The sequence below is a fragment of the Lissotriton vulgaris genome, chromosome 11 (assembly GCF_964263255.1).
Source record: "Lissotriton vulgaris chromosome 11, aLisVul1.2, whole genome shotgun sequence".
Lineage (NCBI taxonomy): Eukaryota > Metazoa > Chordata > Amphibia > Caudata > Salamandridae > Lissotriton > Lissotriton vulgaris.
Window position 1 is genome coordinate 1,073,318,733 of NC_141699.1, and position 26,669 is coordinate 1,073,345,401.

The window sequence follows — 26,669 nt, forward strand, 5'->3', positions numbered from 1 at the left end:
GGGCTCTGAAATGGGCGCCTCAAATTTTGAAGTTCTATTTTCGACTTTAAAGCAAATCCAAACTGAGGCGCGTGCTGAGAGCCAGAGATCAAGCAGGAGGGCCAGACATGCAAACAAAAAGATACAATCTTCTCTGCATAAGGTTAACAAAATGTATGAGGAAATGGTCGGGAGAGTGTCTGAGTTAGAGGTCAGAACAAGTAAATTGGAAGATGACTTTGTTAAAATGAAAGATGCTGGTGATGATAAGGATAAGACAACTGCTGGCATGCTTTGGAAGCTAGAGGACTTCGAAAACAGACAAAGGCGGAATAATGTTAGATTAATTGGAATTCAAGAGGGGAAAGAGGGGGGGATGTACGAGCTTTTGTTATTGATCTGTTGAAAGGTGCATTTCCTGATTTGGCCTCATGGGAATGGGAACATGAGATACAAAGAGCGCACCGATTTCCGCTGGTACGTAAGGAGTCAAAGGGCAAGCCCCGTGCAATATTGTTTTATGTTGGTAATTTTCTTTTGCGCGAAGAAATAATCAATAAGGCAAAACCACAATCTAAACGCTCCTATAAGGAAATTGAGTTTTTTTGCACGTCCTGATTTCTGCCACGCCACCGTGGAAAGAAGGTGGCGGATGAGGCAGCTCATTACCCCGTTTCAAAACATAGGCTATGAGGCTTTCCTTTTGTTTCCGGCACGTCTGAAAGTTGGCCTAGAGGGTAATTTCAGAGTTTTCTATTCTGAAATTATGGCGCAAGAATATCTCACCTACTTAAGAGAGAATAGGGGCCGTCAAAAGTCTCCACGCAGTACTCTGGAGGTTCAAGACACACAAGCTGGCCCTGTTAGAAACATACCCCGTAAAAAGTAATAAACTATACAAGAAAAGAAAAAAAAAAAAAAGAGGGCGAGGAAAGGGTAAAACAGTTATGGAAAAGAAAAGCAGGGTAGCAGTAGTAGTCAGATCTCTAACTATATCTTTATAAACTTTAATTGAAGGTTGACTGTACATTTGTGCTGCTAACTGTTTTACCTATCCCTCTTTTTTTGCCATATATTTATTTTCGAAATTTTTTGGTATGCTTAATCTTCTAATGCTGCTCAAATTGTCGATATGCCTGTTTAAAGTGCAAAACCATTGTCTAACGGATAGCAGTTGTTGATAAAGTCTTGAGAGATAGCATATATGGTTAGTTTTGTTTCTATGCTAGTGAGCATTCTGAATGATGTATATAGTCAAGGAAAATCAGGGAGGGGGGGGCGAGACAACCCAAGGGCAAACGTCGGCCAGACATAGGTCTTATGGACCTATTTGCCCGTAGGGGGGGAGGGATTTTGAGGGTGGGTCTTCTGGGGGGGGGAGGGAGAACATAGGGGCAGGGCACAAAGGTATTGAAATTTGCAGGGGTCATGATGGGCACACATTTGAAAAATTGATTCAGCGGCAGAGTGTTAAGGAAGGGTGTATTGAAACCAATATATACGCATTGTATGTATCAGCTGTATTGAAGATGAATTTTGTTAAAATAATGACAAGTGAACAGGCAGTCAATGGTTCCGGGAAAATCAGCAATGACACTTAGGTTCGTAACATGGAATGTGTGCGGCTTAAATGATGTCCAAAAGAGGTATAAGATAGGTGCTCGACTACGCCAGATGAATGTAGATTTTATTTTTCTGCAAGAGACGCACATAATGAGTACCCAGGAGTTCTGTCTGAATCAGCTGGGCTATCAGCTCATAGCCAGTTCTAAACAAGGTGCGAAAAATAGAGGAGTTGCCATTTTGTCAAGGAGTAAGAATTTGATAATAGGGAGAAAATTAGAGGACAAATGGGGAAGATGGGCCATGGTAGAGATAGAGATAGATGGGGTCTGGACAACGATGGTGTCAGTTTATGGATCCACGCAGGACGATCCGGAGGTATTACAGTTCCTAGACTCTGAGTTAGCTGCTTGGCCCCCACAGGTTATTATAGGAGGAGATTTGAATATCAATGGGGCTGACCGGCTAGGAACTGGACAAAATAGGTGTTATAAAGGCCGTAAGAAAAGAGTCCATAAGGCACTTGCTGATTTTCTGAGTAATAATAACCTGAATGATGTCTGGGGCACAATTAGATCACAAGAGAAAGGATGTACTTACTACTCCGCGCCACACCAAGTTTGTGTTAGGCTCGACTATTTTATGATTTCTAACAATTTAATGTCAAGGGTCAAGATTGATAGATTGCCAAGAATCTTAAGTGATCACAACCCATTAATTTTGGCACTGAAGTTAGAAGGAGGAATAAGACCTAATCGGGTATGGACTTTTGAAAGAAGACTACTTTTAGAAGAGGATTATGTACTACATATGTCAAAATGGATTACTGAGTTTTTTTAATACAACAAAGGAACTGCATCGGTGGGAGTCATGTGGGATGCTTTCAAGGCGGGTGTCCGTGGAAAAACATGTAGTTACAGCATTCATAAACGCAAAATGGAAGGGGTACTGCAAAGGGAGTTAGAGAGAGCCGTCTCAGAAGCAGAAGAACAACTTAATAACTGTGTTATTAGAGGGGAGCCAGCTGAACAATATTTGATAGATTTAATAAAAGTTAAAAGCGAGGCTGAAGGTGAACTGGCAAAAAAAGCGGCGGCACACTATACAATCCGAAGGGAGAAGTGTTATGAATATAATGAAAAAGTTGGGCATGTATTGGCTATGCGTACTAGGCAGATAGCGGCAGCAGGGACGGTCAGGCAAATTAGAGATGAAAACGGTAATATACAAACTGGCCCTGAAGAGATTAGGGAAGTATTTAGGAAATTCTACCAGACCCTTTATGATCACCAACACCCCTGTAGTAATGAAGAGATTAGCGATTATTTGGAGAATATACCAACTGAGAGGGTCTCGGATGAAGAAGCAGATAGATTAGAAACTCAGCTAGAGATGGAAGAGGTCAAGGAAGCCATGGGTAAACTTCCCTCAGGTAAGGCTGCTGGTCCCGACCAGATACCTCTAGAATTCTATAAAACTTTCTGGGGAGTGCTATCTCAAGAGCTAACTAGAGTGATTCAATCTGCACAGCTCGGACAGTCTATACCGAAGTCGTGGGGGGGTGCAGACATTGTTTTGATTCTCAAAAAGGGCAAGCCACATGACGAGCCTGGGTCATATCGTCCCATTACATTAATGAATAACGATACCAAAATATATTCAAAAATGTTGGCAATGAGATTTGCAGAGGTGATAAGCTCATTAGTTTGCTATACTCAACATGGCTTCATTCCTGGTAGAGGAACGACCCATCATACTAGGAAAATAATAACATTGTTGGATGCCACCGAAGTCACAGGAGACCCAATGGCAGTAATGCTGCTGGACGCAGAAAAAGCGTTTGATCGGGTCTCCTGGGACTATTTGTGGTATACTTTGGCAAGAGATGGACTCAGGGGTGGGTTTATAAAAGCATTACAAACTCTATATAAAGAACCGGCTGCGGCTTTAAGAGTTAATGGGGGCACTACAGGTCAATTTTTAATTAAAAGGGGTACACGGCAGGGGTGCCCATGTTCCCCACTACTGTTCGCCATGTATATGGATCCATTGATCCGTAAACTAGAGCTTTGCCCAGAGATAACTTCGTTGTCAACATTGTTGGGACCGTGTAAGATATTGGATTATGCTGATGACGTGGCGGTGATAACACCAAACCCCACAGAGGCAACTGTTTATATAGAAGAAGAGGCTCGCAGATTTGGATGGATATCGGGGTACGCCCTAAATGCCTCCAAGACTCAGATTATTAAAAATTCAGTGACTACGTGTGATGATAACCGTGTGGTTCAGGCGGGGACCTATCTTGGAATTAAAATATCAGCTGATCTAAATAATTTGGTAGAAAATAATATTGCTCCAATAATAAGCAAAACAAAGAAGGACCTGGACCGGTACGAAAATCTACACTTATCATTAGTAGGTCGGGCCAATATTATTAAAATGATGATATTGCCAAAATTTTTGTATATATTTAGGGCCATCCCACTTTTATTTGAAAACAAGTGGTTTAAGATATGTGAACAAATGATCAATCGCTTTATTTGGGCTAAAGGAAAAACACGCAGGGCAATGAGATATATGTCTCTACCACGGGAGCGTGGGGGCTGGTCTCTACCAGATTTAAAAGTGTATTATTGGGCCGCTGCATTCCAAAACATGTTGGGACTGGTAGGGGGGGCTGATGTAGATGATTGGGACAATGTCGGTTCACTTGCAATCTATGGTTTGGTTTTAGGTAAAAATGCGGAAAATATTTTTTTGAGATTCACTGAGGAAAGTTATTATAAAAGAACACGGTTTAAGACCCTAACGGCTGCGTATAATGTCTGGAAGGGAATATCAAAAAAGATAGGAATTGGGAAATATAATTTTTACACTAGGTTCAAAAATAACCCTTCCCTCCCTAGTATGGTTTTTTCTGGAGCTGTATTCCAAGATTGGGAGAGGCGGGGGATAAGAAAGATTGGAGATATTCAGGGACCTCAAGGTATTTTACAATTTGTCGAGCTACAGGCTCGATATACCTTAGATACAAAACACTTTTTTAAATATCTTCAAATAAGGAGCTGTTTAATAAATAGGAAAGGAGGGCCTTTGGGGTTCGATAGAAATATATTGATGGATATTATAGAAGTAGGCTCGGACTGCACCATAAAGAGATTTTACTCTGAGATGACAATATTAAAGAAAGATGATATGGAGAAATGGAACAGCAGGTGGTCTGAAGATCTGGATATAATTAGTGATATCTTCTCAGAGTCATTAGAGATGGGCAGAAAATTGTTGTGCTCATCATCATTACAGGCTCAACACTATAAGACTCTATTTCATCTGTATTATACGCCTGGGAAAATTGCTCAATGGGGGGGTACCTCGGGAACCACCTGTTTCAGATGTGGTAGTCCGGGGGCGGACCTAATACATATTTTCTCACTCTGTCCACATTTAAATAGTGTAAAACGGGATATTGAGAAATTTTTGCAGAGTGCATTAGCAATTACAATAGAATTAAACCCAGTCGTAATGTTACTTGGAGTCAACCCTGAGTCACACGTGAACAACGAAAATTTTCTATTTGTAGCAATGGCCATTCTCAGACTATTAGTTGCTTCGGCATGGTTGGATCCTAACCCTCCTACATATCATCAATGGTTGGGGAAGATATTATCTACTCAAAAGTTAGAATCAGCTATTTATGCGAGGAGGGGGAGAAAAGGCAAGAAACTTGGTTTGCAAATATGGGAGCCCCTTACTAGATGGAAACAAGGTCCTGATTGTTGATTATTGATTTACTGGGGGGGGGGGGGGAATTGAGAACGTAGTGTGTAGAAGTTTATGTATCTATTTGTATATATGCATTGGTTTTGGAAAAACTGTGTATGATTTGTTATTACACTTGTTTTTATGCTCTGTATAATTCCCTAATGTATATATGATTCCGCGCTGTACTCTAATGAATGTTATTGTGCCCTGTCCATATCTTAGGGGGGGAAAAAAAGGGGGGAAAAACCCTTCAATAAAAATATAAAAAAAAAAAAAAGAGAATGAACAACACCAATGACACAAAAATGTTGTTGGATGCACATCTATAAATATTGATAATCTTTAGGGACTGAATATACTCACTATACAGACAAAGGTTTAAATTGAAATCAATCATCCTCAAACTTCCAAATACATGTACAGTTTATACATTTCATAAATATTTTTAACAGGAATTCGAACACCTGTAAGTTGATAATTCTAGAATGAATACAAGTGATAAATATTTTGAGAAGATTTATTATGTGAAAGACAACTGATCTGTCAAAGTAGGGACAGGAGATACGAGGGAATTTTGAACTTTTGAAATTTTCAGATGATTGAAATCCTTGATATCAATTGGGTGACGAATATGCTATGTCATGGGTGGAATGATACTTTAAAAGATGTTTAAACTAAATAGCATTCACAGGTTAATGAAGTAGTGCAATAAAGGTTTACTCAGCCATTATGAATGTAGATATTTGAAATGATCCTACTACACTACTGATTTATTTTATTCTGTAAATTCGCAAGAGAATGTGGTGCCCTACCTTTGGACTTGTAGTAGTATGCAGCATAGGGCTCTCAATGGAAACATCTTTGAATAGGTTTCTTGAATAGGATATAAAACATTCCATGGGGCAATGATTTCTTCTTAGCAACAAATGAGGTAAAAGGCTCATACAGAGGCGTAGCATAACAGAACGATTTGGAGGAGAATGCCATTTATTTAATACCATGAAATGCAAATTTATTTTGACATACTGAAATGCTTTTAGAAGTGGTATAATTATTTTGCCACAATTACTAAGGGGCTGATTACAATGGTGGGGAGACCACCAACAACAGACTGTTGGTGGAGGTCTCACCACCATCGCAACTAACTTTACAGCCTACCATATTATGATTGCGGTTGGATGTGTGGCGGTCGTAAAGACCAACCACCATGCATCTGATGGGCTCCTTGAGCCCGCCGGTGCAGCGGATGGGCTGGTTGTCCCTACAGTGCTGGCGGTGCCTACCAAGCACCACAATAGGGATTACGATGTCCCTTTCCGCTAGCCGTTTCATACCGGGTTACCCACCATGAAAAGGCTGGCAGAAAGGTACATTAGGAGCCCTTTGCGGGCCTCCCATCCTCCATGGCCCTTAGTTGTGGGTGTTGGAGGCACCTATGGTGCCCCCCTACATATCCCGGTACCATGTGGCAGGCACCGCATGGTGCCTGCCACGTAGTGCAGGGATATATGTCATGTCCTGTTTTGACATTGCAGCGGGTGCTGCAGTCAGCAGCCCTATCCACTGTAAAATATAGGCATTGTCACCGACATGGTAGAGGTCGCATTGTAATTACCCCGGTGGGACGGCTCCCTTGTCGGCGAGTGGTCCCAATCCCTGATACGATGGCGGACGGACTGAAGTTTGTCCGCCTTCGTAATCAGCCCCTTTGATCTAAAACAAAGGTTGATGCACATCAAAGCAATGGGCTCAAGGTCTGCTCCCTGTTGTGCCAATCCATTTATGGAATTGTATGATGAGCAGTAGACCTAAATGAGGAGGTGATGAATTCTGGTTACAAAAGTAAATTTAAATGAACCAGTCAGCAACAAGCAAAGAGGAGAGGTGGAAATAGGGAATTGAGGCTGCCTGAAAAAGAGACATTCTAACATTATGATGTTGGCTCTGTTCCAAATAGACAAACGCATTACAGAAGATGGAAACATTCAATTCTGCTCAAAATCAGTTTTTAAAATGATGACATTACCGCGACTGCTCTACATCCTGGAAAACACTCCATTTCTCGTGCCTAACAGTTATTTTCAGTCCATAAATGCACTAGTCTCCGGCTTGCTATGGGGAGAGAAACCGGCACGCATTTCCCGACAAAAGTTGGTGCGAGGGTGGTTTGACGGGGGAATTGCACTCCCAGATGTCCAGTTGTATTACTGGGCATCACAACTGAAGATTATTAATCACTGGCTTCACGCGCGCAGACGGAGCCCGGGTTTAAGGCAGATAGATATGACCTACGATCTGGGGGTGTGATGGCGGTGCTGTATAATACTTGGGGTGTGGTGGCTTTGCTGGGCCCCACGGCTCACACGGTGAAGCTCTGGCACATGGCGTCGGCTCGTCTCAAATGTCAAAATACGATCATGCAGATGACGCCACTTTGGGTATCGCACTGCCTCGGCCGTCTCTGTAATAGTAAGGGGTTTGATGCCTGCAACCAGATTGGCATCTCGACGATTGGAGACCTTTATAGACCGGGTAAAATCCTTACTTTCGCCCAACTAGCGGCCCAATTCAATCTGGCGGAAACTGAACATTTCCGCTATTTGCAAATCAGTCATGCTCTAAGGTCAGTGTTGCCAACTGAAGGAAAACTACCAGAGTCCACTCCTTTAGAGGATAGACTACTTACGGAGCATATGCTTAACAAGGCGACCTCACTGATTTACCGTAAGATGGTCAACAACATGCCCGACCCCATGGACAAACTAAAGGCAACCTGGACTGGGGAATAGGCGACTTTGACTAAACAGACTGGCAGACGGCGCTCTCATCACCCCGGGAGGTTGCTATATCATCAAGACTCAGACTGATACAATTAAAAGTCCTGCACCGAGTTTATTATACAAGGGTCACATTACATAAAATTGGAAGAGCCACACATCAGTATTGTTTGAGAGGCTGCGGGGAGGTAGGGACGTTCTACCACACTATTTGGGAATGCCCATTAATTGCTGAATACTGGTCCAAGGTTATGCAAACTATATCACAAGTAGTTGGAGATTCCCTGCTCCCAGAGCTGCGTCGGTGTCTACTGAACGTCTGGGAACCTACTGATTTAAACATCCCGATGCAGGACTGGGCAACGCTGGGTATTATGTATGCTAAGCGAAATGTGGCCAAGGCTTGGGGATCCCCAGTGTCACCGGCGCTCAGTGACTGGAGTGCGGATATGGACTCAGCGATGGTTGCTGAAAAGACAGTATATTTAAATCGGAAGTGTCCACGAAAATGGGGGAAACTCTGGGGAGCATGGAACGAATACAGAGGGTATATTTGTGAACCACCACAGATGGACAGTGATAGCGTTTCAGAATAGGGGGGAGGGGGGAGGGACACCTGGAGGGAAGGGGCGGGTGATGTACGGATACCTTGAATGTGAACAAGATGCATCCTAAAGATCAAATGCAATGTAGCCATACTACTTTTGAGCGATTATTATGTACAATGTATGCCCGGAAAATGCCCAATGTTCATTTTTATATACAATAAAAATTGTTTAAAAGCTGCAAAAAAAAAAATCAGTTCTGAGACTAATGACTTGTTGATTGTGAGCCATGACTAGGTTTAGCAAATTATGCACATCTTGGGTCGTAAGATGGAATAGCACCATGGCACCTCAACATTCTGCTGCACTCCAGAGTCAGGATGAGAATGCTGTAGAAGCTCAAAATGTATTTCAAAAATATAACCAGTGTTAATGTTTTAGGTCAAGAATCAGTGATTTACAGAGAACAGAATAGGTCAGTAGCACAGCCTCAAAGTAAACATCTGCTGTACCTTATATTGAATGAGTCATAGACCACTGAGAGGAAAGTATATACTTCTTATTTATCGTGTAACTTCAGTTTTAATAGTTGAGTACATTCTACCACGAGTCATTATACGTGTTAGGTAATCATACAGTATGCTTTGGAAAAAGAAAATAATGATTTTAAATGTCTATGGGTATTTCAATGTCCTTTGATTTGCACCACTGTGCTGTATGTTCTTCTTTTCTTGTGCCACTGTGCATACAGTACAGATTATTCTCTGGTCATCATTATCCTCCTTCATATCACCTTTTACTCCACTCAGTATTAGCCTTGGTTCATTCTTCACACTTTGGTAAAATACAACATTTTTCTACTGCGTCAATAACTCTGATACCATGCCAGATTGAAACATTTTGAAATGGAAAATAAACTTGATTTCCCACAGCAAAAACATCCTTTTTGCCCTTCTTCCGTCACAGTGAACTTCACATGCTGATGATGCTTGGTGATATAGACTTCAGTGTCTGTTTCATGCCCCATGCCGCAATATTGGTAAGCCGGCATCTTGCCAGTTGATAAACGTTGTATTCTGTGTCAGGTTACCACACAATGTTGTAATAACTGTCATTTTCAGATCATAAACATGACTCTGCTTCAAACAGTATCTCTCAATGCGGGTACATACATACCTTCTCAATGTTGAACCCTTGTAAAGACGTGTCCGTCACAGTCTGCCTAAGCATGCCAATGGATGCAATGTTGCTTATGCGAAGTATCTCATTGATTACAGCATTAGTGTAAGGAACCCTCTTTCGGTCCTCATACTGGATGACCTGAGATTCACCAAGGACAGCAGACAACTCCTTCTGAACTTTCTCTGGAGAGAAATATTAACCGAGGTCAGAGAAATCGTCTTATTCTAACCCACTAGTGAGTGTCTATAATTGGGACAGTTGTTGCCAGCTAAATCTCAATTCAAGTCCACCCAATCCCCAAGTCATATTAGCTCTGTTACATTCAACTCAAGTCAACGCCATTTAAACCAACCCAGCCTTAAGAAATTAAGTAATATTCTCAATCCAAATACGCTCTTTCTGGTAATCGGTTTAGTAATAGTATTGATTACTTTTGTCACTTTAATTTATTATGAAATCTTACCAATTGAGAGTGCTTAAATATGAAAATATCTTTGATTTATAAACCCAGTAATATCAGCTCTAGTGAATCATGTTTATTAACTTTGGTTTGGATGGTCCCTCCCCCAGTGTTAAAGTACGTGAGTCTATATGTTCCTCTACGAATCAAAATCATGAGGTACTTCTAATGCAGAATTGACAGTCAAATTCCACATATGCAATGTGCAGCCCTTCCAATTATGAAGATGCTCAGTGCATGGCTATACCCAGACATAAGAAGTAATACATGTATGTATAAGTCTGAGTTGACTATATGGTTGTGGCTAGGGAAACATACTTAGGTCTCTCCATATACAATTTGTTCCTGGCAATTGGAATCATTGTATGTCATTTCTAGCTTTGTTCAGCATATTGATGGTTGTGCCCATACATATGATGGTTGTGGTTGCACGTCTGATAGTCTTGTTGAAGTGACTGTAATTGGACAATTGCAGCTTTGCATGTGCTTACTAGGGTTCTCCTTGGCATTCGGATGGTTTAGCTAGAACATTTGATAGTTTCTGCATCGGGCAATTTGAAACTGTGCTTGGGCATTTGAGACCATACCTGAATGTTTGGTGCTATAAGTTTGCACAGGTGTCTGAGCTGTGCACAGGATTCCGCCCCTGAGCATATAACCGCTATTGTTGGGAATATGAAAGTTGTGTGTAACATATGATTGCTGTGCCTAGGCATTTGTGGAAGGATATTTCTGACTAGATATGGTAACTTGTGGCTGTGCATAGTTATATTATGGGTGTGCCATATTATGGTTCTGTCTGGAATGCTGGGGCTGTACCTAAGCATGTTATGACCTGCCCTTGCAGTAGATGATTGTATCTGACAGATGGTTATGCTGGAGCATATAGTGGTTTGTTCTGGTCACACAATCATTTTGTCAGTATATGTGAGGTGTACCTGGATATTTGGGACTGTGTCTAGGCATAAAATTGAGGTGTATTGGCACTTGATGCTGTAATTCAAAATATAAGACTGCGTTTGTGACTCTTATTGGGCATTAAACCGCATTTGGATACCTGAGATTGTGTCTCAGAATATGAAGGCTGTACCTGTGTATGTTGTTGTAGTGCTGCTGCCCTATGGAGACTCTGCACTGTGTATATACTGGTTAGGCCCAGGTTTATATATTACTAATTACTGAAATATAAATTTACCAGCATGTTTTTATGGAACTTGCACTATTTGTAATTCGTTACCGATGTTAATTTTGTATGACTTCCCCAGTGCCAAAGGACACTTCACTTCCTATCTTGCTCTGTCAACATCATCAAAGGTAATGTGCTATCACATACTGAACAACAGAGACCGTACCAAGGTTGTATGATATCACTTCTGCTACCCCTGGCATTTGGAGAATTGGCATATTTGATTGTTTCCCTTAACATGCCCATAGTAATCTATGAACAAGACTATCTGTGGAAGCTGCTTCCTTTGAGCACCCGCGACTCTTGAGGAATGCAGTCCGAACTCAGCCTTTTTGTCAAAACAGTCAATAAAACATTCATTTAGTTTCGGACCTTCATGCCGCCCCAATAAGATTCTTTATTTAGGTTTGCTAATCTATTTATCAATTCAATTTATAAGCTTTATTCGACATTTTGTCATAAAAGCATTCTCCTAGCCCTATACAATAAATACTACTTATAAAAATACTTCTAAAAATACATATTAAACATTAAATGTCGAATAATACATAGTAAAAGGACATAAAATTACAACACATTATTAGAATTTTAAAAGGACACATTCCATAGGTTAAAAAATAAAAACATGCTCTATGTCGCAAGAAAACAATTTAAGGATATACATAATTTCATTATGATACCGTAGCCAATAGTGATCGGGTACGTATTAGCCACGACCACGCCAGATATTTTGCTACACCAACCACATACAATGTTGTACAGTCTGATTCAAGTATCCTAAGGGCTTCGGATTGGCTTCGGGTTCCCAACTTTAAGCACACCGGTTTTAACCACTTACGTCTGGGGGTCGAATACAGTGGACAACAAAACAAAAAATGGGAGATGTGTTCAATTTCCTCGTTACAATGGTGACAATGTTCATCCCATGTCTGGGACCGATGCTTCTTAAACGCATTTAAAGGTAATGTACCAATGCGAAATTGAAAATAAAGTTTTCTATCATATGGTTTTTCAATTAGGTCCCAAAAACATTCATATGATGGGTACATTTTTAAATTTAAAAAGCGAGATGTTAAATTTACGCTTGTACTGTCACTAAACATTGCAAGATATATCATTTCCCAATAAAGATCTTTTAGCTTTTCCTTAGAAGGGAAGCAAGTTGGATCTTTGTTGTCCCATAGGTGGTCCAATTTCAATTTTGTGAGTAGACCCCGCAACTCCCTTAGCCATGGGATAGTATGGAAACGATCGAATTTGATGACATCCATCAATGCTGCTGCATAGTGGCCTAACTCTGGGGTCACCATAATTCGCCTCCAATATAGGAGGGGCCGAAGCCTCGCTATATCCACAACTGATTTTCTGCCCAGGTCTAATTTTAGCGGAATTGTTGGTGTACTTTGGGGGACCATTACGACCCCTCTTAGGAACCTATTTTCAGCTCGACCCAGTTCGCTCAAGTTTGAGAAACCCCATAATTCAGAGCCATACAAACAAGCCCCCAGGACTTTCATTGAATAAATTTCCATAACACAGTTCACAGGCTTTGTCAGTGAGGTTCGGTGTTTTAGCGAGATGGCACCTGCTAGCTGTCTAAATTTTAGAAGGGTTGTAGTTATGTGATGCTTCCAGCTCATGTTTTCTTGCAGAGTGATACCTAGGTATGAAAAAGAGTCCACTCTTTCCAGGGGTGTTCCTTTGTATTTTATTACACCCTTAAAGGAGGACTGTTGATTGAGGCACATGAATTTCGTTTTGGTGGTATTTAATTCTAGGCCCCTTTCATCACAATATACACCAAAGGCATCAACTACTTTTTGTAACCCACTGGGGGTGCGGGAAAGTAATAATGTATCGTCCGCAAACATGAGAACTGGTACACGACAGCCGGCTATTACAGGGGCGTCACTAACAATCTTCTCTAGATGTTTAACGATACCATTTATATAGATAGAGAAGAGGGTTGGCGCTAGGACACACCCTTGCCTCACCCCACGTTCAACCGGGAAGGAGTCAGTTACATCTCCTTGTTTGCCCCATCGTATCCTTGCGAAATTATTTTCGTGTAGGCGAACAAGGAGTGTGAGCAATTCCTGTTTTATGCCTGCATCCGCCAAGGTCTGCCAAAGTTTTTCCCTGGGGACCAGGTCGAAAGCGGCTTTTAAATCTACAAAAACTGCATACAATGTCCCCTTCTTCAAGGTGACATTTCTCCAATAGATTGTTAGAAAATGGAGAACTTGGTCGACGCTACTAGTTAGGGGCCTGAACCCAGCTTGGTAAGATGACAAGATGTTATTTTCGTCGATCCATTGCTGCAGTTTATTTTGCACTAGTCGGCCCATTAACTTTTGAGCTGTGTCGATCAAGCTAATGGGTCTGTAGTTTTTTGCCAAGGATCGGTCGCATTTTTTATATATGGGAATTATTTCGGCTCCCTTCCATGAGGCAGGCACTTTCCCTCCCATAGCCACTGCATTCGCCAACATTGTAAAGTAGGTGCACCAGGACTTCCGGTCGGATAGAAAAATATCAGCCGGAATTCCGTCCATACCTGGAGCTTTCCCCCCTGCTACACAGTCTAGAACAACGCTAACATCCCCCTCAACAAATAATGATGCTTTGTAGTACACTTGTGGAGGAAGGCTAACATTATTGAACATAGGGTTACGGGCATACTGTGGTTGAAAGTATTCTATCCAACTGTTCTTTGCGACATTATTAACAGGCTGAGGTGCTATGCCTCCCTTTGCCCATTTTACTGAAGCCCAGAAGCGCTTAGAATCCTTGGAGGCACATGTCTCCATTAGTTCTTGCCAACAATCCTCGTCCCAACGCTTCTTAGCTAATTTTTGAACCTGCCTATACTGGTTTCTCGCCAGCCTTACTGCTTCTGGCCTTCCTAGTCTTAGTTCCTTACTAAGGTTGTCTCTAGCCACTCTGCAGCTCTTATCATACCACCCTCTGGTTTCTTGTGCTTTCTTCGTTTTATTTGTGGAGATTTTTTTACGAAAAAAACTTTGGATTGTGGTAAAAAATATCTCGTGGGCAGCCATCATATAGTCAATAAAATCAGTCTGTCCAAAATGGGACTTAATCTTAGCAACTTCGTCCACTACTACTTTCTTTAGAGTCTCTATTTTAGCGAGATCTTCAAGGAGCATACTCCACTTCAAATATCGGGAGTTATTAGAACTTACTAGGTCCTGCGTAACCATGTGATCCTCTCTAGGATACTCAGGTATGTCGTGGTAGGTATGTAGTGTCAGGCACAATGGATTGTGATCGCTTTCAATCTTAGCCTTCACTTCCATGTCTACCAATTTATCCCAGAACCTTACGTCCAGGAGTATATAGTCTATCCTACTGGCCGATCTCCCATTATCAAAGGTATTTTTTCCCATAGAATCTGACACTGTCCGGCCATTTACTGCTCTAAGTCCTCTTGAAAGACAAAAACTTTTCAGTTGTATTGCTACCGTGCTCCATTTCCTAATCACAGGGATATCTAGTTGGGGTATACCCCACTTGGTATCCTCGTCTTCAGCCAGGACTTTATCCTCCTCACCCAAAGGTTCGAAGGTAGTATTAAAATCCCCGCCTATTATTATATGGGTGGGGTCTGGTAGCTGTTCAATATTATTCTCGAGGCACGATAGGGTCTCTGATGATTTACCCCTGGCTACTCCCCTTGAATACAAATTAAACAGGGCTAACTGATGACCATTTTGCCAGGTAATATCAAGTGCCAAAATGTCGTTAGAGGGTATAGACCTTTGCTTAACCGAACAATTCAAAGTTTGGCGTACCCAAATTAACAGGCCCCCCGAGGGACGTCCCACTCTTTTGCTTATTGCCGGGACAAAGAAGTTCAGATACCCTTGCCTGAAAATTGGTGTAAGCGACCAGGTTTCTTGGAACATGATGATATCATACTGGTTAATAAAATCAACCCAATCTGGGATATTTAACTTATTAGTAATTCCAGCTATGTTCCATGAAATAATTAATAATTGCGGTTTGGCCTGTTGAGAATATGTCTGAACAATATCAGGAATATTTGATATTTCTGCAGGGTCTACTCCTAGTATTACATTTGTATTCAATCTCGATAACAACTCAACTTCCTCCAATGTTCTTTCCTGTTCCACCTGAGCTCTATTTTGTTTTTCCAAGAGGGAAGTACAGAATACATCGGGGGCTGGTGTAGATTCGTCTGACATAGAAATCTTAACATGTCCTAGGCCCGGCTGCATATTCAGGGTAACAGGAGAGACACATGCGAGTCAATCACACTCATTTAAATCCGTTAACACAGAATATTGCTAATCTATTTAATATGTTCACACCTTGGCTTCTAAATTCATAGTATAACAAAATACTTCTGTTGTACTCATTATATTAATTTTAAATCCCACCTTGGATTTCTGGGTGATTCACCAGGTAGAGCAGTGCCCAGAGTAAAGCGGTGGAGGTGGTCTCCATCCCAGCTCCAAACAAATCAGACACAAGGCGGATCATGTTCTCCTCATCAAACGTAGACGTGATATCTTGAGAGTACTGGATTGGAAAAAAATCATTGACATTCAGCAGATAGAAAATATTAAATGAGCGTAATGTATTGTGAAGATACCCAGCCATGAGGACTGATGAATGACATAAAAAAGTTTTGTCTTCTTCTAGAAATGGCACGGATGTAAATAAAAGTATCAAATTGTAGAACTAAATTTTATAGAAAAAGACTAGAACCTTCTAATAACATTTAATGCAGTTAAAGTTTTAATTTGAAAACAGGGATTGATAACATTAAATATTGAAGATTGTGGTAACATTATATTCTGAAGTCTTAGATGAGTAGGTAATGTATGTGAAGTACCCTTGCCTTGAGGGTTATGATAGAGAAGTAAGTCTTTAGCAATGGTATGTGTGGAATCAGCGACTCCAGCTTGAGGAGGATGGTTAGAAGGATATCTGCATTATTAAATGAGAAACTCAAATTGTTAGGCCAGATAGGAAAGAATTAAAGGAGGAAAGGATAATGGAATTAATTAAGGGGATTGTGGGTTGGATTTATTGATTTGTGGTTGCTCTATAATGTGCCAAATACATTGCACTTCAACTACTTAGAAAGTCTACAACAATGTTTTTGCTATAATTCTGTAGGTATCAATGGTTTTTTGGGACTAACTTTGTAGATCGGCTAGGGCGGTCGACCTCGAATCTGGGGAACCGTGTTTGAGTCTCGGCAATGGCGCTGAACATCCTGTAATTCTGGGCAAATCACTTAATCTCTCCGTGCCTAACAAAAATGAATGTGTCCTCATGTAACGCAACTGGTAAAGTGCTCTGATACCCGATACCTTCGGGTTAAGTTTGTGCTATATAAAACTCAGTCATAAAAAAAACTTATCGTTGCTAGCATTCTTGAGGCTTGTGACCAGGTTCCTAAATTGGGGTGTTAATGGAGCTGTTTACATGCTGATTTAAGGTCTCATTAAAAAGGCCAGGTATTTGGAGGCTGGGTGAATATTCTAATTAAGGACTGAGGTAATCCGAGAGTTGTTAACCCAGAGCTCCAAAGCTTTTGCCACAATATTTTGTACAATTAAATGCGGCCTCTTCGTTATGAGACCGTGGATGATAAAGATCATTGCACAACACCCTCTTTCTTGCCGCAATCAGATTATAAAGTGATATCGATTTTACTCTGTCAGATAATTACTAGGTGAAATAAAGTTTACAACCCTCTGTTGAGTTATGGTGGGTAAAACCTGTCAAAATATAAAAGGTGAAAATATGGAGTACTAGAGATGTAGATCTTTGTGCAGTAACCACCAAATTTAGATTAGCTTCCTGATCAGAGGTTGTGATCGGCGGCAATGAGAGGGCATATTCTATTGATATTCCATGCCAAATATGATTCGCTGAACACAGAATCAGTCTATTGGAGGCAGAATAGACCTGTCAGTGGCAGCAGTAAATACTCACTTGTGATATTTTAGTTTGATAGAAATCAATCAAGTCCTGGGGCTCTTCAGACATTCCATTCTCTTTGTGACTTTTGATTTCCTTCTTGATAAATTCTTCTATAATGGCAAGGCATTTAAAGATAGCGTTATGAGGTCCTGGAAAATGCCGCATCAGCCAGGGAAAAACATCAAAGAGCTGAAAGGAAAGGCATTGGAGGTAATTAAGTAAAGAGTCCTTTTTTGATAATAACTTCAACAAATCATAGTCAATAGGGACAGGCAGAGTACTTCTAAAATAGCTGCATTCTAGATTGTTGATAGTCATTCATGGAGAGCTTTACTTTTATTCATGTAGGTGTGCATGCGTGTCTAAAACAAACTGAAAATAGAAGGTGTATTATCAAAAAATAGACCTTAAGAGAATTGTGTAATGGGATGAACGTTACAGCATTAGTGATGCAATAAAGGGATTAGGAAGGAGATATTGAGATGAAACCCTGCCTTCTTACATCTTGGTCCCAGAGTGGACCATTACCTTGATGGACCTACACAAACATATACACATAAATGGTCAAGAACATGTAATACAAGCTCTGATGAAGGTGTCATCTCTTCCTTGAAGAAGCACCCACCAGGCTAGTAATAATGACCACAAAGTAAAATGGGTGGTTCTGTAGCCAAGGGGATTTTAGGGATGTACTTCTCCAGGGTGTGTAAGCAAGGACAGCAAGACTGACAGAGGCCGTATTGGAAATAAGTAACACTGGAGAACCCCTCCTGGACCAAAGGCAGTATTCCACTTTCATAGCCAGGTCCACCGGAGGAGCATTACCCCTGCCATCCCTATAAATATTTATGAGGGTTGGGTGTATGATTATGTATGCAGAAAGATACATTAGTTCCTCCAGTAGTGAAATAGTGTTCAAGAGTCCTGCACCATCTTTGATATATTGAAATATTTGAGGAATTTGTGTTCAAAACTGCTCAATTGTGTGTACATCTTGCAGCCCACTTCTCACCGAAAGAAAGTTGCAAAAAAGGCCTATTGTAATAAGAGGTTTTGCATGCTGAAATTGGATACTATCTGTTGTATCTTCTCCTTTAAGCTTAGCATTCTCTGTTAGTAATGCTAGATGACATCAAGGGAAATGTTGATGGTCAACGGATGCCAGTTGGAGTTAGGACTTTGCTGTGACTACTTGCCTACCTGGTGGGTGTGAATAAAGCTACCTTAACATAACTGTACTAAGGTATCATCGTTTTATTACTATCTCAGTCCGGTACTAATACATTTTCCAGGAATTTTTTGCCTCCTTTTTAGATTTGGCTGTTCTGTGTATGTGCTTGGATCCTGGTCTTATTAATTTAACATACTTTTAACACACCATGTTGAGCATGGGTATGTGCAGGAAGGACATTTTATGTATGCAATATATTGATTATAGGTACCTGTAGTGCAAACTGCCCATATTAACCTATTCTAGTGAAGTAGTGTGGCTCACTGGTTAGAGGCGGCAGACCCGAGAGCAGAGGACGGCCCGGGACCAGGGTTCGATTCCCGGCGCGGCAGGTTTCTGGACCAGGGTCAGCGGACTCGATAATTCTCTCGCCTCGGTGCCCACTCTGATCAGCGATCACACTCGGCAACTCTGGGCATTAGCTTGCCTCATCTTCACTAACGGCCCCACCAGACCGCCGGGGATGCCTGGTCTCACCCTGGATATACCCTTTAAGGGACCATCTCTCAGGAACGCCAGGAAGGGTTTCGCAGCGGTCGAAGCGCCTTGGGACCCTACGGGTAAGTAGTGCGCTATATAAATGCCAATACATTTACATTTTACATTTACATTCTACAAAATGCATCTAAAATGTATTGAGTCCTCAATATATAGTTCTCATATTTTGGGAGTTCCCTTTCTTTTACTCCCTTACTCCAGGTAACCCTCTCCCATTTGTCTGTGTATCCCCGACCCCAAACTGTTACATAGCTTGTACCCACTGGAGGTCATCCTTTCCCTTAGAATCAGATCTTTACTCGCTATGTCACTGTCTCATTGGCTGGTGCAACACTCAACTTCTGCTGCCACACTCTACCCTTACCCATTACCTGTATCTCTCATTTTCTGCTACCCCATATCCAGCAACACTCCCTGGCCCACCGCTCCCCATACTATTTCCCCACTATTGATCTGCTTTGAAACTGTGTTGTCAACTTCACAACATGATGGAGTTTCCTAGTGTAGGAAATGTATCTTTGTGCACCAATGCCCCTGAGTTATTTTACTTTTATGGAGCAAGATTGCTGCCCTTTTGGCTGTCTGGGCATTAAATGATTGCTAATGAGCATTCCACTGCATGTGTTTGGTCCCTTAAACAGGGAAAATGCTCTGGGATAAACCAACTATTATATTTGATGGCTGTGTAGGTCTACTGGAAAGTGCACACAAATTGTGCAAGTGGCATTAAAGACAAATTCATCATAAAACACACAGCTATGCTTTTGCCACCTATGTTTCTAGCTAATCCCAAATAAATGAACTGAGAAACATCCATGACATATTGTAGGCAAGGCTGCAGAGCCAGAATACTAAATGGGCCCAGTTTTTGATATTCCAATAATAAATCTGATATTAAGCTAGTCCATTTCATGTGTGCTTGCAAGTTGCCAAGTCCAGATGCACAATGCTCAGATTCAAAACATGTAAATTGCACCCATATGCATGTGGATAAGGAAACAGTGAACTGAAAGAACAATGTTTTCGTGAAACAATAAAAAAAGGATTTCTGTAAAAGTCTGGATTCTTTCACCTTTCTATATGTTATGCTTTGGATCTATTAGAAACAGCAATCTAGTGACATTGTAAAAATTAAGGAAAATTAAAACTTTTAGCAAATAAAGATTTTTATTGCAAATGTCACAATATTATTTTCTAGAAAGGTCGTTTTAGTGTGATTTCATTATTTTATTTTGTACTAAATTACTTTGGAAACTATCATTTATTTTATTATTAGCTTTCATTTTATTCAGCTTTGTCTTTTTGATTTCATTCTTTCAGTCCCTGCCCATGTTCATCCTCAACTACTTCTGCAACTGTGCTCTACTTGTGTTTGCTTTACTCTTTTGCAAGTGTTATCCTCTCTTTCTCTTGCTCTTCTCTTCCATGTCATTTACCTCGTTATTTCTGCTTCCCGTTATTCCCCTTTTCTTGTTTTCCTTTTTTAGTTTCTTACTCATTCTTTTGCTTTTGTTCCTCATTTCATTTTTCTCTACATGACCATCACTCTTCTTGTCTGGTTTTCTCCCCACACCTTTCACAGAAAACCTGCATGTCTTATTTAACTGCCTTTCATTCACATGCTTAATTTCTATCTGTCTCTTTTCTAACCTGCAAATATCTGAGTTCAAGGTGTTTCATATGACTGACAAATAATATAGAATTTGATGCTATTTTTGACTCACCCGGGCCCCTATGCTGCCTAGCTTATTAATAGCACCATCAGTGGCTTCAATGAGACGATGGAATTCTTTATCATCCCTGGAGAAGCGATGCCCAAAAACCACAGCAGAGATCACATTGGCGACAGAATGGACGATTGCTGGAGAGGGATCCAGGCTTTGACCTGTGAGCAAAAAAGAGAATGGGTTACTGGAGCATGCCCCAGAAGGAAAGCGAGCTTAAGGACGAACATCTGAAGTCCTGTCAAAATAGGAGAATAAAAATATGGATGAGAATGCTGTGCAGACTAGTGCAAGGGATTGTTTCAAAGACTATCATGTTGTTGTTTTTTAATTCATGGCTGTCAAAATTATTCCCTGGATGTTGCAGATGCAGGGACAACCTAGCAATATCCATGGTAAAATTGCAAGTGTTCCCTCTTTATCCTCTAGCCAGGATAACGGACAATAAGGGCGTGATTCACTAAAGTGAACTGAGAAGAAAGTCTAACTTTACAATTTTCTATATTCACAAACATCATTTTGAGTAGTAAAGTTAGACTTTTGTCTCAGTAAAACTTAAGTTTTGGTATTAAGTTTAACTTTTTTGTCTCAGTTAAACTTAACAGTGGCGGCTAGTATTAATGGGCGAAGGGGGTGATGCCCTCCCAGTTTCGGGGAGGAGAGAAAAGGGAGTAAAGAAACACCATGGAGCAGCTTTAAGTGTTCACTGCTTGGTGCTCCACTTCTATCCTGAGAAACAATTTTATATCTTTTTTTGTGAGGTTCGGGTGAGAGTCCTCCTACGCATGTGCTGAGCTGGGCAAGGATTTCCTTGCCCTTGAGGCACAAACAAGGAGAGAGACATCTGCCTAAGGTGAGTGGCTGAACAAAGCAGCAGTAAAAAGGCTTAAAATGGGGTGCTTCTGACGTGGCCCAAGGCGCGGTCAGCAGAGCGCCATTCACATTAAGGGGAAGGGGTAGGACAGGCCGACAACAACACAGTGCCGTGGGTGGCAACGATTGCAGCACTCCTTTAGCCTCCGCTCTGTTAGGCTTTTTAGTTGGATTATGTAAGCAGGGGGCGTGAGTTATAATTGAGGTAGACTGTTCCTATTTCAGGGATTATCAGCACACAGTAGGTGCGCTGTAGTGTAAGTGTTGGCTCTTTATGATGCACAACGGACACCATGAAGCTGCTCCCGAGCTAAAGTGACACTACAAGCACCAGTTGGAATTGAAAAAAAGGCGCCTGCAGCTACAGTAAAAACAAGCGCACAGCAGGCTTGTTTTTCCATTTACTAATAGAGCTGAATAGAGGGTGTAGGGGTGTGTATTTGTTCTCTGCGTGTTGTGTGTCCACGCATCGCTGCGGGTTGTATTTATCTTTGTGTGTCTGACATTGAACGTCTGTTGATCTGCACGTATGCGTGTCTGTGTGTCTATGGATGTCTGTGTGTCGATGTGTGCCATTGTGTCTATTTTCTGTTTAGAGAGGTGTTTTGAATTTGTTCATTTGTGGTTTTGGCCCCTGTGCACATACATGTCAGCAGATTTTCTGCATGTATGATCTATGTCTTCACTTCTGCACATTTCTTGTTGTCTTTATTCGCGAAGTATACAAAAATCAAACCTACTGTCTTTATCAGTGCTTGTCTTTAATGTCATCTTCTGTGATAAAGCTAACAATGCAGGGTGATAGTGAATGTTCAGTGACGCTTCAAACCCATCCACAGTGTCACAGTTCTGATAATTCCAAACTGCACACGCGTTTTAATGTCACATTTTCTTTAATAATAGAGTCTCAATGCAATGAATCGAACAAGTTCATTTCTATAGGCATCAAAATGGGAGAGATGATGTATATCACCTTTCAGTACTTCAGTCATCCCGCCCACTTACGGCACCATATATTCAAAAGTGGTTGCTGCAATTAAATATAACATACATGCTTTAGTGCTACCGTCATTACATATATATTTTTTTCAGCCAACGCACCCCTCTACACTCCCCGTCAATGTCATTTTCAAGGGGCTAATTTGTATTTTACCCAAGGTCAGATTCCTAAATGAGGTTTATTGCCCAGTTCCAAATTGTTCAGCTCTCAGCCCTTCCTTTAGAAACGCTGACGGACAGGAAGCACTGCCCTCTCTGTAACTTACTACATGGCATGACAATTTTTAAAGTGCACGTTCACCCAGAAGGGTGTCCTGGCTCGTGGAAAGAGATGTTTATTGTTCTCCAAAATCAAGGGCACTGATTTTATTGACCTCAAAGGGATGAAGGCCAAGTGGGCCCACCAGAATCAGAGCTTGTGACCTTGGGCTAAAACACAGGTCTGTGCAGCTGATGTGGATGCATTAACCCACTGTGCCGCCACTATGACCCCATTGCCATGTGCTGAATAAAAATGTCCATTTGAAAACACTAAAGACAGTGAAAATATAAGTGAATTTTTCTTGAGTTTATGCCAATGGGACAAATTGCAACAAACTGCCATGTCTTGCATTTGTTTATTTACTTACAGCATTTCTGGTTGTTTAGAAGGCAATCTGTTCGAAATAGGTTTGTTGTTCCTCTCTCTCACACAACTCCCCTTGGTTTCTCAACCTCACACAGCTCTTCTTGGTTTCACACCCTTACACAACTCCCCTTGACTCTCTCTTTCAGAATGTTGTAGTGAAGTCACTGTTGCACTTTCTTTTTTTAAGGGGTGTTTCTTGCATGAAAACAGAAAATTAATTTAAGGAAATAGTGTCATCATATTGATGTACAGCACTGCATAGTCAATGAATGTATTTATTGTATAGCTAAAACTATTACAAGTGTATCAGTGTGTTCAAAAGTTAATATGGACAAATGATAACATCAGCATATGCAAAGATTGTCCTTTATAGCTCATAAAAATCGGTAATTTCTTAAATGATAAATAATTCAATCATATTGCTTTATTAACCTTCCTGCTTCCTCAAATTTGCTTGAAAATGCACCAGTTATCCACTCTTTTTTCAAAACTTTCTCGGGGGGGAGACCCCCCAGAACCCCCCAAAGGTTGTTCGGGCTTGTTTCACTGCAGTGCAGTACGGCAATATTTTTACGCTTACCACTTTCAAATGTCACCAGCCGCCACTTTAACTGAGACAAAATTCTAACTTTACTATTCGTAAATGCCCTTTGTGAATACCAAAAGTTGTAAAGTTAGACTTTCGTCTCAATTCACCTTTGCCTATCGGGCCCTAAGTCTGCAACGGGAAATTGGTCTCTGAGGCCTCTTTCACTCGTTGGGAAACCTGGTCCATCTTAAATGCTTAAAATGTGTGAGAAGATTAAATTTAGGCATAATACAAAACAAGTATTACAGTTGTAATGAATGTTACACCAGAGTTGTTATTCTGATAAACAAGGAGCACCTTAATATTACATAAGTCATACTTAAAAATAGTGAGCAAAAAAAATATATTAAAACCCTAAAACCACACAAGAAAATTATGTGAGTATATTATGTAGGTATTTTGGAAGGTTTATCACAAGAAAAATCTACTTGTAATGTGTTTTTTACCTGCCTCATTCAAAATTTTACAATCTTCATGATGTTTTGGCAAATCTCAAAATTTTTTAAAAAACATTTCAAATTTGGGGAAGTCATACTTTTCATTCCCTATGCTACAATCTACATTGCTGAAAGGAAATAAGTGAAAGAAAGGTGTGTAAGATATATATCACTGAGTTATTGAACAATGAAATAAATATGGTTCACATCACTGTTTTTTCTATTTAAGAAGCATATTAGAACATTTTGTCATTTACTGGTAATTGTGTGTAAAGATAAGGGTACCCCTTTCATTTATGCGACACGGACTACAGTGAACATGAGGCTCATATCATTTTCAGACCCCCCCCGACCAGAGGCACAGCGAGGACTTTCTAACCCCTGTTTAGTACTCTGCAATTTCAGTGAGATTACTTTCTCTTTAGCATTGCTTCTATATACACTACACCGTGAGCTCCTTTTGTTCCCCCTTTCCGTTTACATACGCGGCATCGTCATCGGCTGCATCTTTCCAACTCCACATTGCAGTGGATTCAATTCATTATGCTGATCGGTATGGTATCTCTACCATTCAGTAGTTTGTGACCTATGATGGACCCCATCCATTCCACCACCTAAGACCTTACAGGACTCGGCCGCACTATATAAGAGACTCATCACACCATATCAGGATTGAGTTTTTTATTTTTATGATCTCAGAAGGTAGATATTCTGTTACATCTCATGAGGTTTCATTGCTTATGTACGTGGTTTCCTGGTGAAGGCGCAGTGCCGAAACGCATGTAGGACACAGATTTTCAAGAGCAATACCAGAAATGAATGTCCTCTGTATAAAATGAAGTTTTATTTTTACACTATTTATATGATAAATATTGAACATTAGGAATATTTCCAATCCTGAAGACATGTATTGTTGACACTGTGAAAAATGTATTTTTTGAGGTGGCTGGATTCATGGTAGGAACTATAATCATTTCATGTAATCTTAGTGCCAAATCATAGTGCAATATTGACTATAGAGGACCATAGTTTCTCTTTTTCTTCTCTCTCCTTGTAATGTGTACATAAAGTAAAAGTATTTGTATAAATAATACAAAATATTTTTAATACTGACTAACAGAGGTTGCATATGTATGTTTATAACATATGATATTTAGGTCCACAATTATCCTTAACTTTCCTAATTTGTTTTGTTTACATTCGATTAACCAGGAATTGGCAATGAAGGGAATGATTTTAGCCCTAGTACAGTTCCTGAGTACTAACTAAAAGTAAAGACCAACCTGACCTTCCAAACTACGGGCCCGATTCACAGAACTAACTTAAGACAAAATCCTAAACTTACTACTTTTGGTATTCACAGAAGTTAGGATTTTGTCTTAAGTTTGTCTTAAGACAGACTTAAGACAGACTTAAGACAAAATCCTAACTTAAGTGTGTCTTAAGTCTGTCTTAAGACAAACTTAAGACAAAATCCTAACTTCTGTGAATACCAAAAGTAGTAAGTTTAGGATTTTGTCTTAAGTTAGTTCTGTGAATCGGGCCCTACATGAGAATATCCTTCAAAGGGGCTATTCTGATTACAAATACATGTCAGATTTGGTTGCCAAAAATAGTTGTCAATGGGGTTTAAAATAAATGTCAAATTTCTATTTAGCAATATTCTTGTACCCATTAACATTACTGTCACCCCAGTTTACATACTCATTGTGTAATAGGTTTTTATTTGCTCCTTTTTAGACTCTTCAATCGTTGTGTTGAGAAAGTTTATATGGCTGAGATACCCGCCACCCCCTCTCAACACAATCCCCAAGGATGGGAAACCGGAAACAGTTCTGAAGTTTTTTGGAGACGGGAGGGAGTGACCCTCCCGGGCCGTATTTATTAAAATATGAAACAAAATTAAAACATTAAATCAACAGTTTCATATTATGTACAATTTCATTACCACATTACGATGTTTGGCTAACCTTAACATATCCTCTAATACAAAGGTTCTCCTAGCCGAACTAACATCCTACCAAACATTTACTTAACTTTTGAAATTGTACATCCTAACGTTTAAGGGCCAACGGCAAGGTCGTAACCGGTGTCAAGATCCCTAACCCAGACATATCCCCCTCACTTGAGAGGGGCGGCACGGAGGCATACCTCAAGTGCAACTACCAATTTCCCTTGACTTGACGGGGGCACCAATAAAACTCGACGCCACTTAAAGGTCGTACGAGGACTCGTGTGAGGTATCTAGAAGGTA

The 26,669-nt window shown here is 40.6% G+C and overlaps 1 protein-coding gene across 2 annotated transcripts in view; it reads right to left on the reverse strand.

The window, feature by feature from the left end:
- LOC147684128 (cytochrome P450 2J2-like) overlaps positions 1–26,669 on the reverse strand; it is a 143,230-nt gene that overhangs the window by 39,949 nt on the left and 76,612 nt on the right. For both annotated transcript variants that reach the window (XM_086944512.1, XM_086944513.1), the window contains exons 4-7: positions 20,890–21,050; positions 17,449–17,625; positions 15,879–16,020; positions 9,806–9,993 (exon numbers count right to left, since the gene is read on the reverse strand). In XM_086944512.1, coding sequence (XP_086800638.1) covers positions 9,806–9,993; positions 15,879–16,020; positions 17,449–17,625; positions 20,890–21,050 — 668 coding nt within the window. The remainder of the gene's footprint in view (positions 1–9,805; positions 9,994–15,878; positions 16,021–17,448; positions 17,626–20,889; positions 21,051–26,669) is intronic.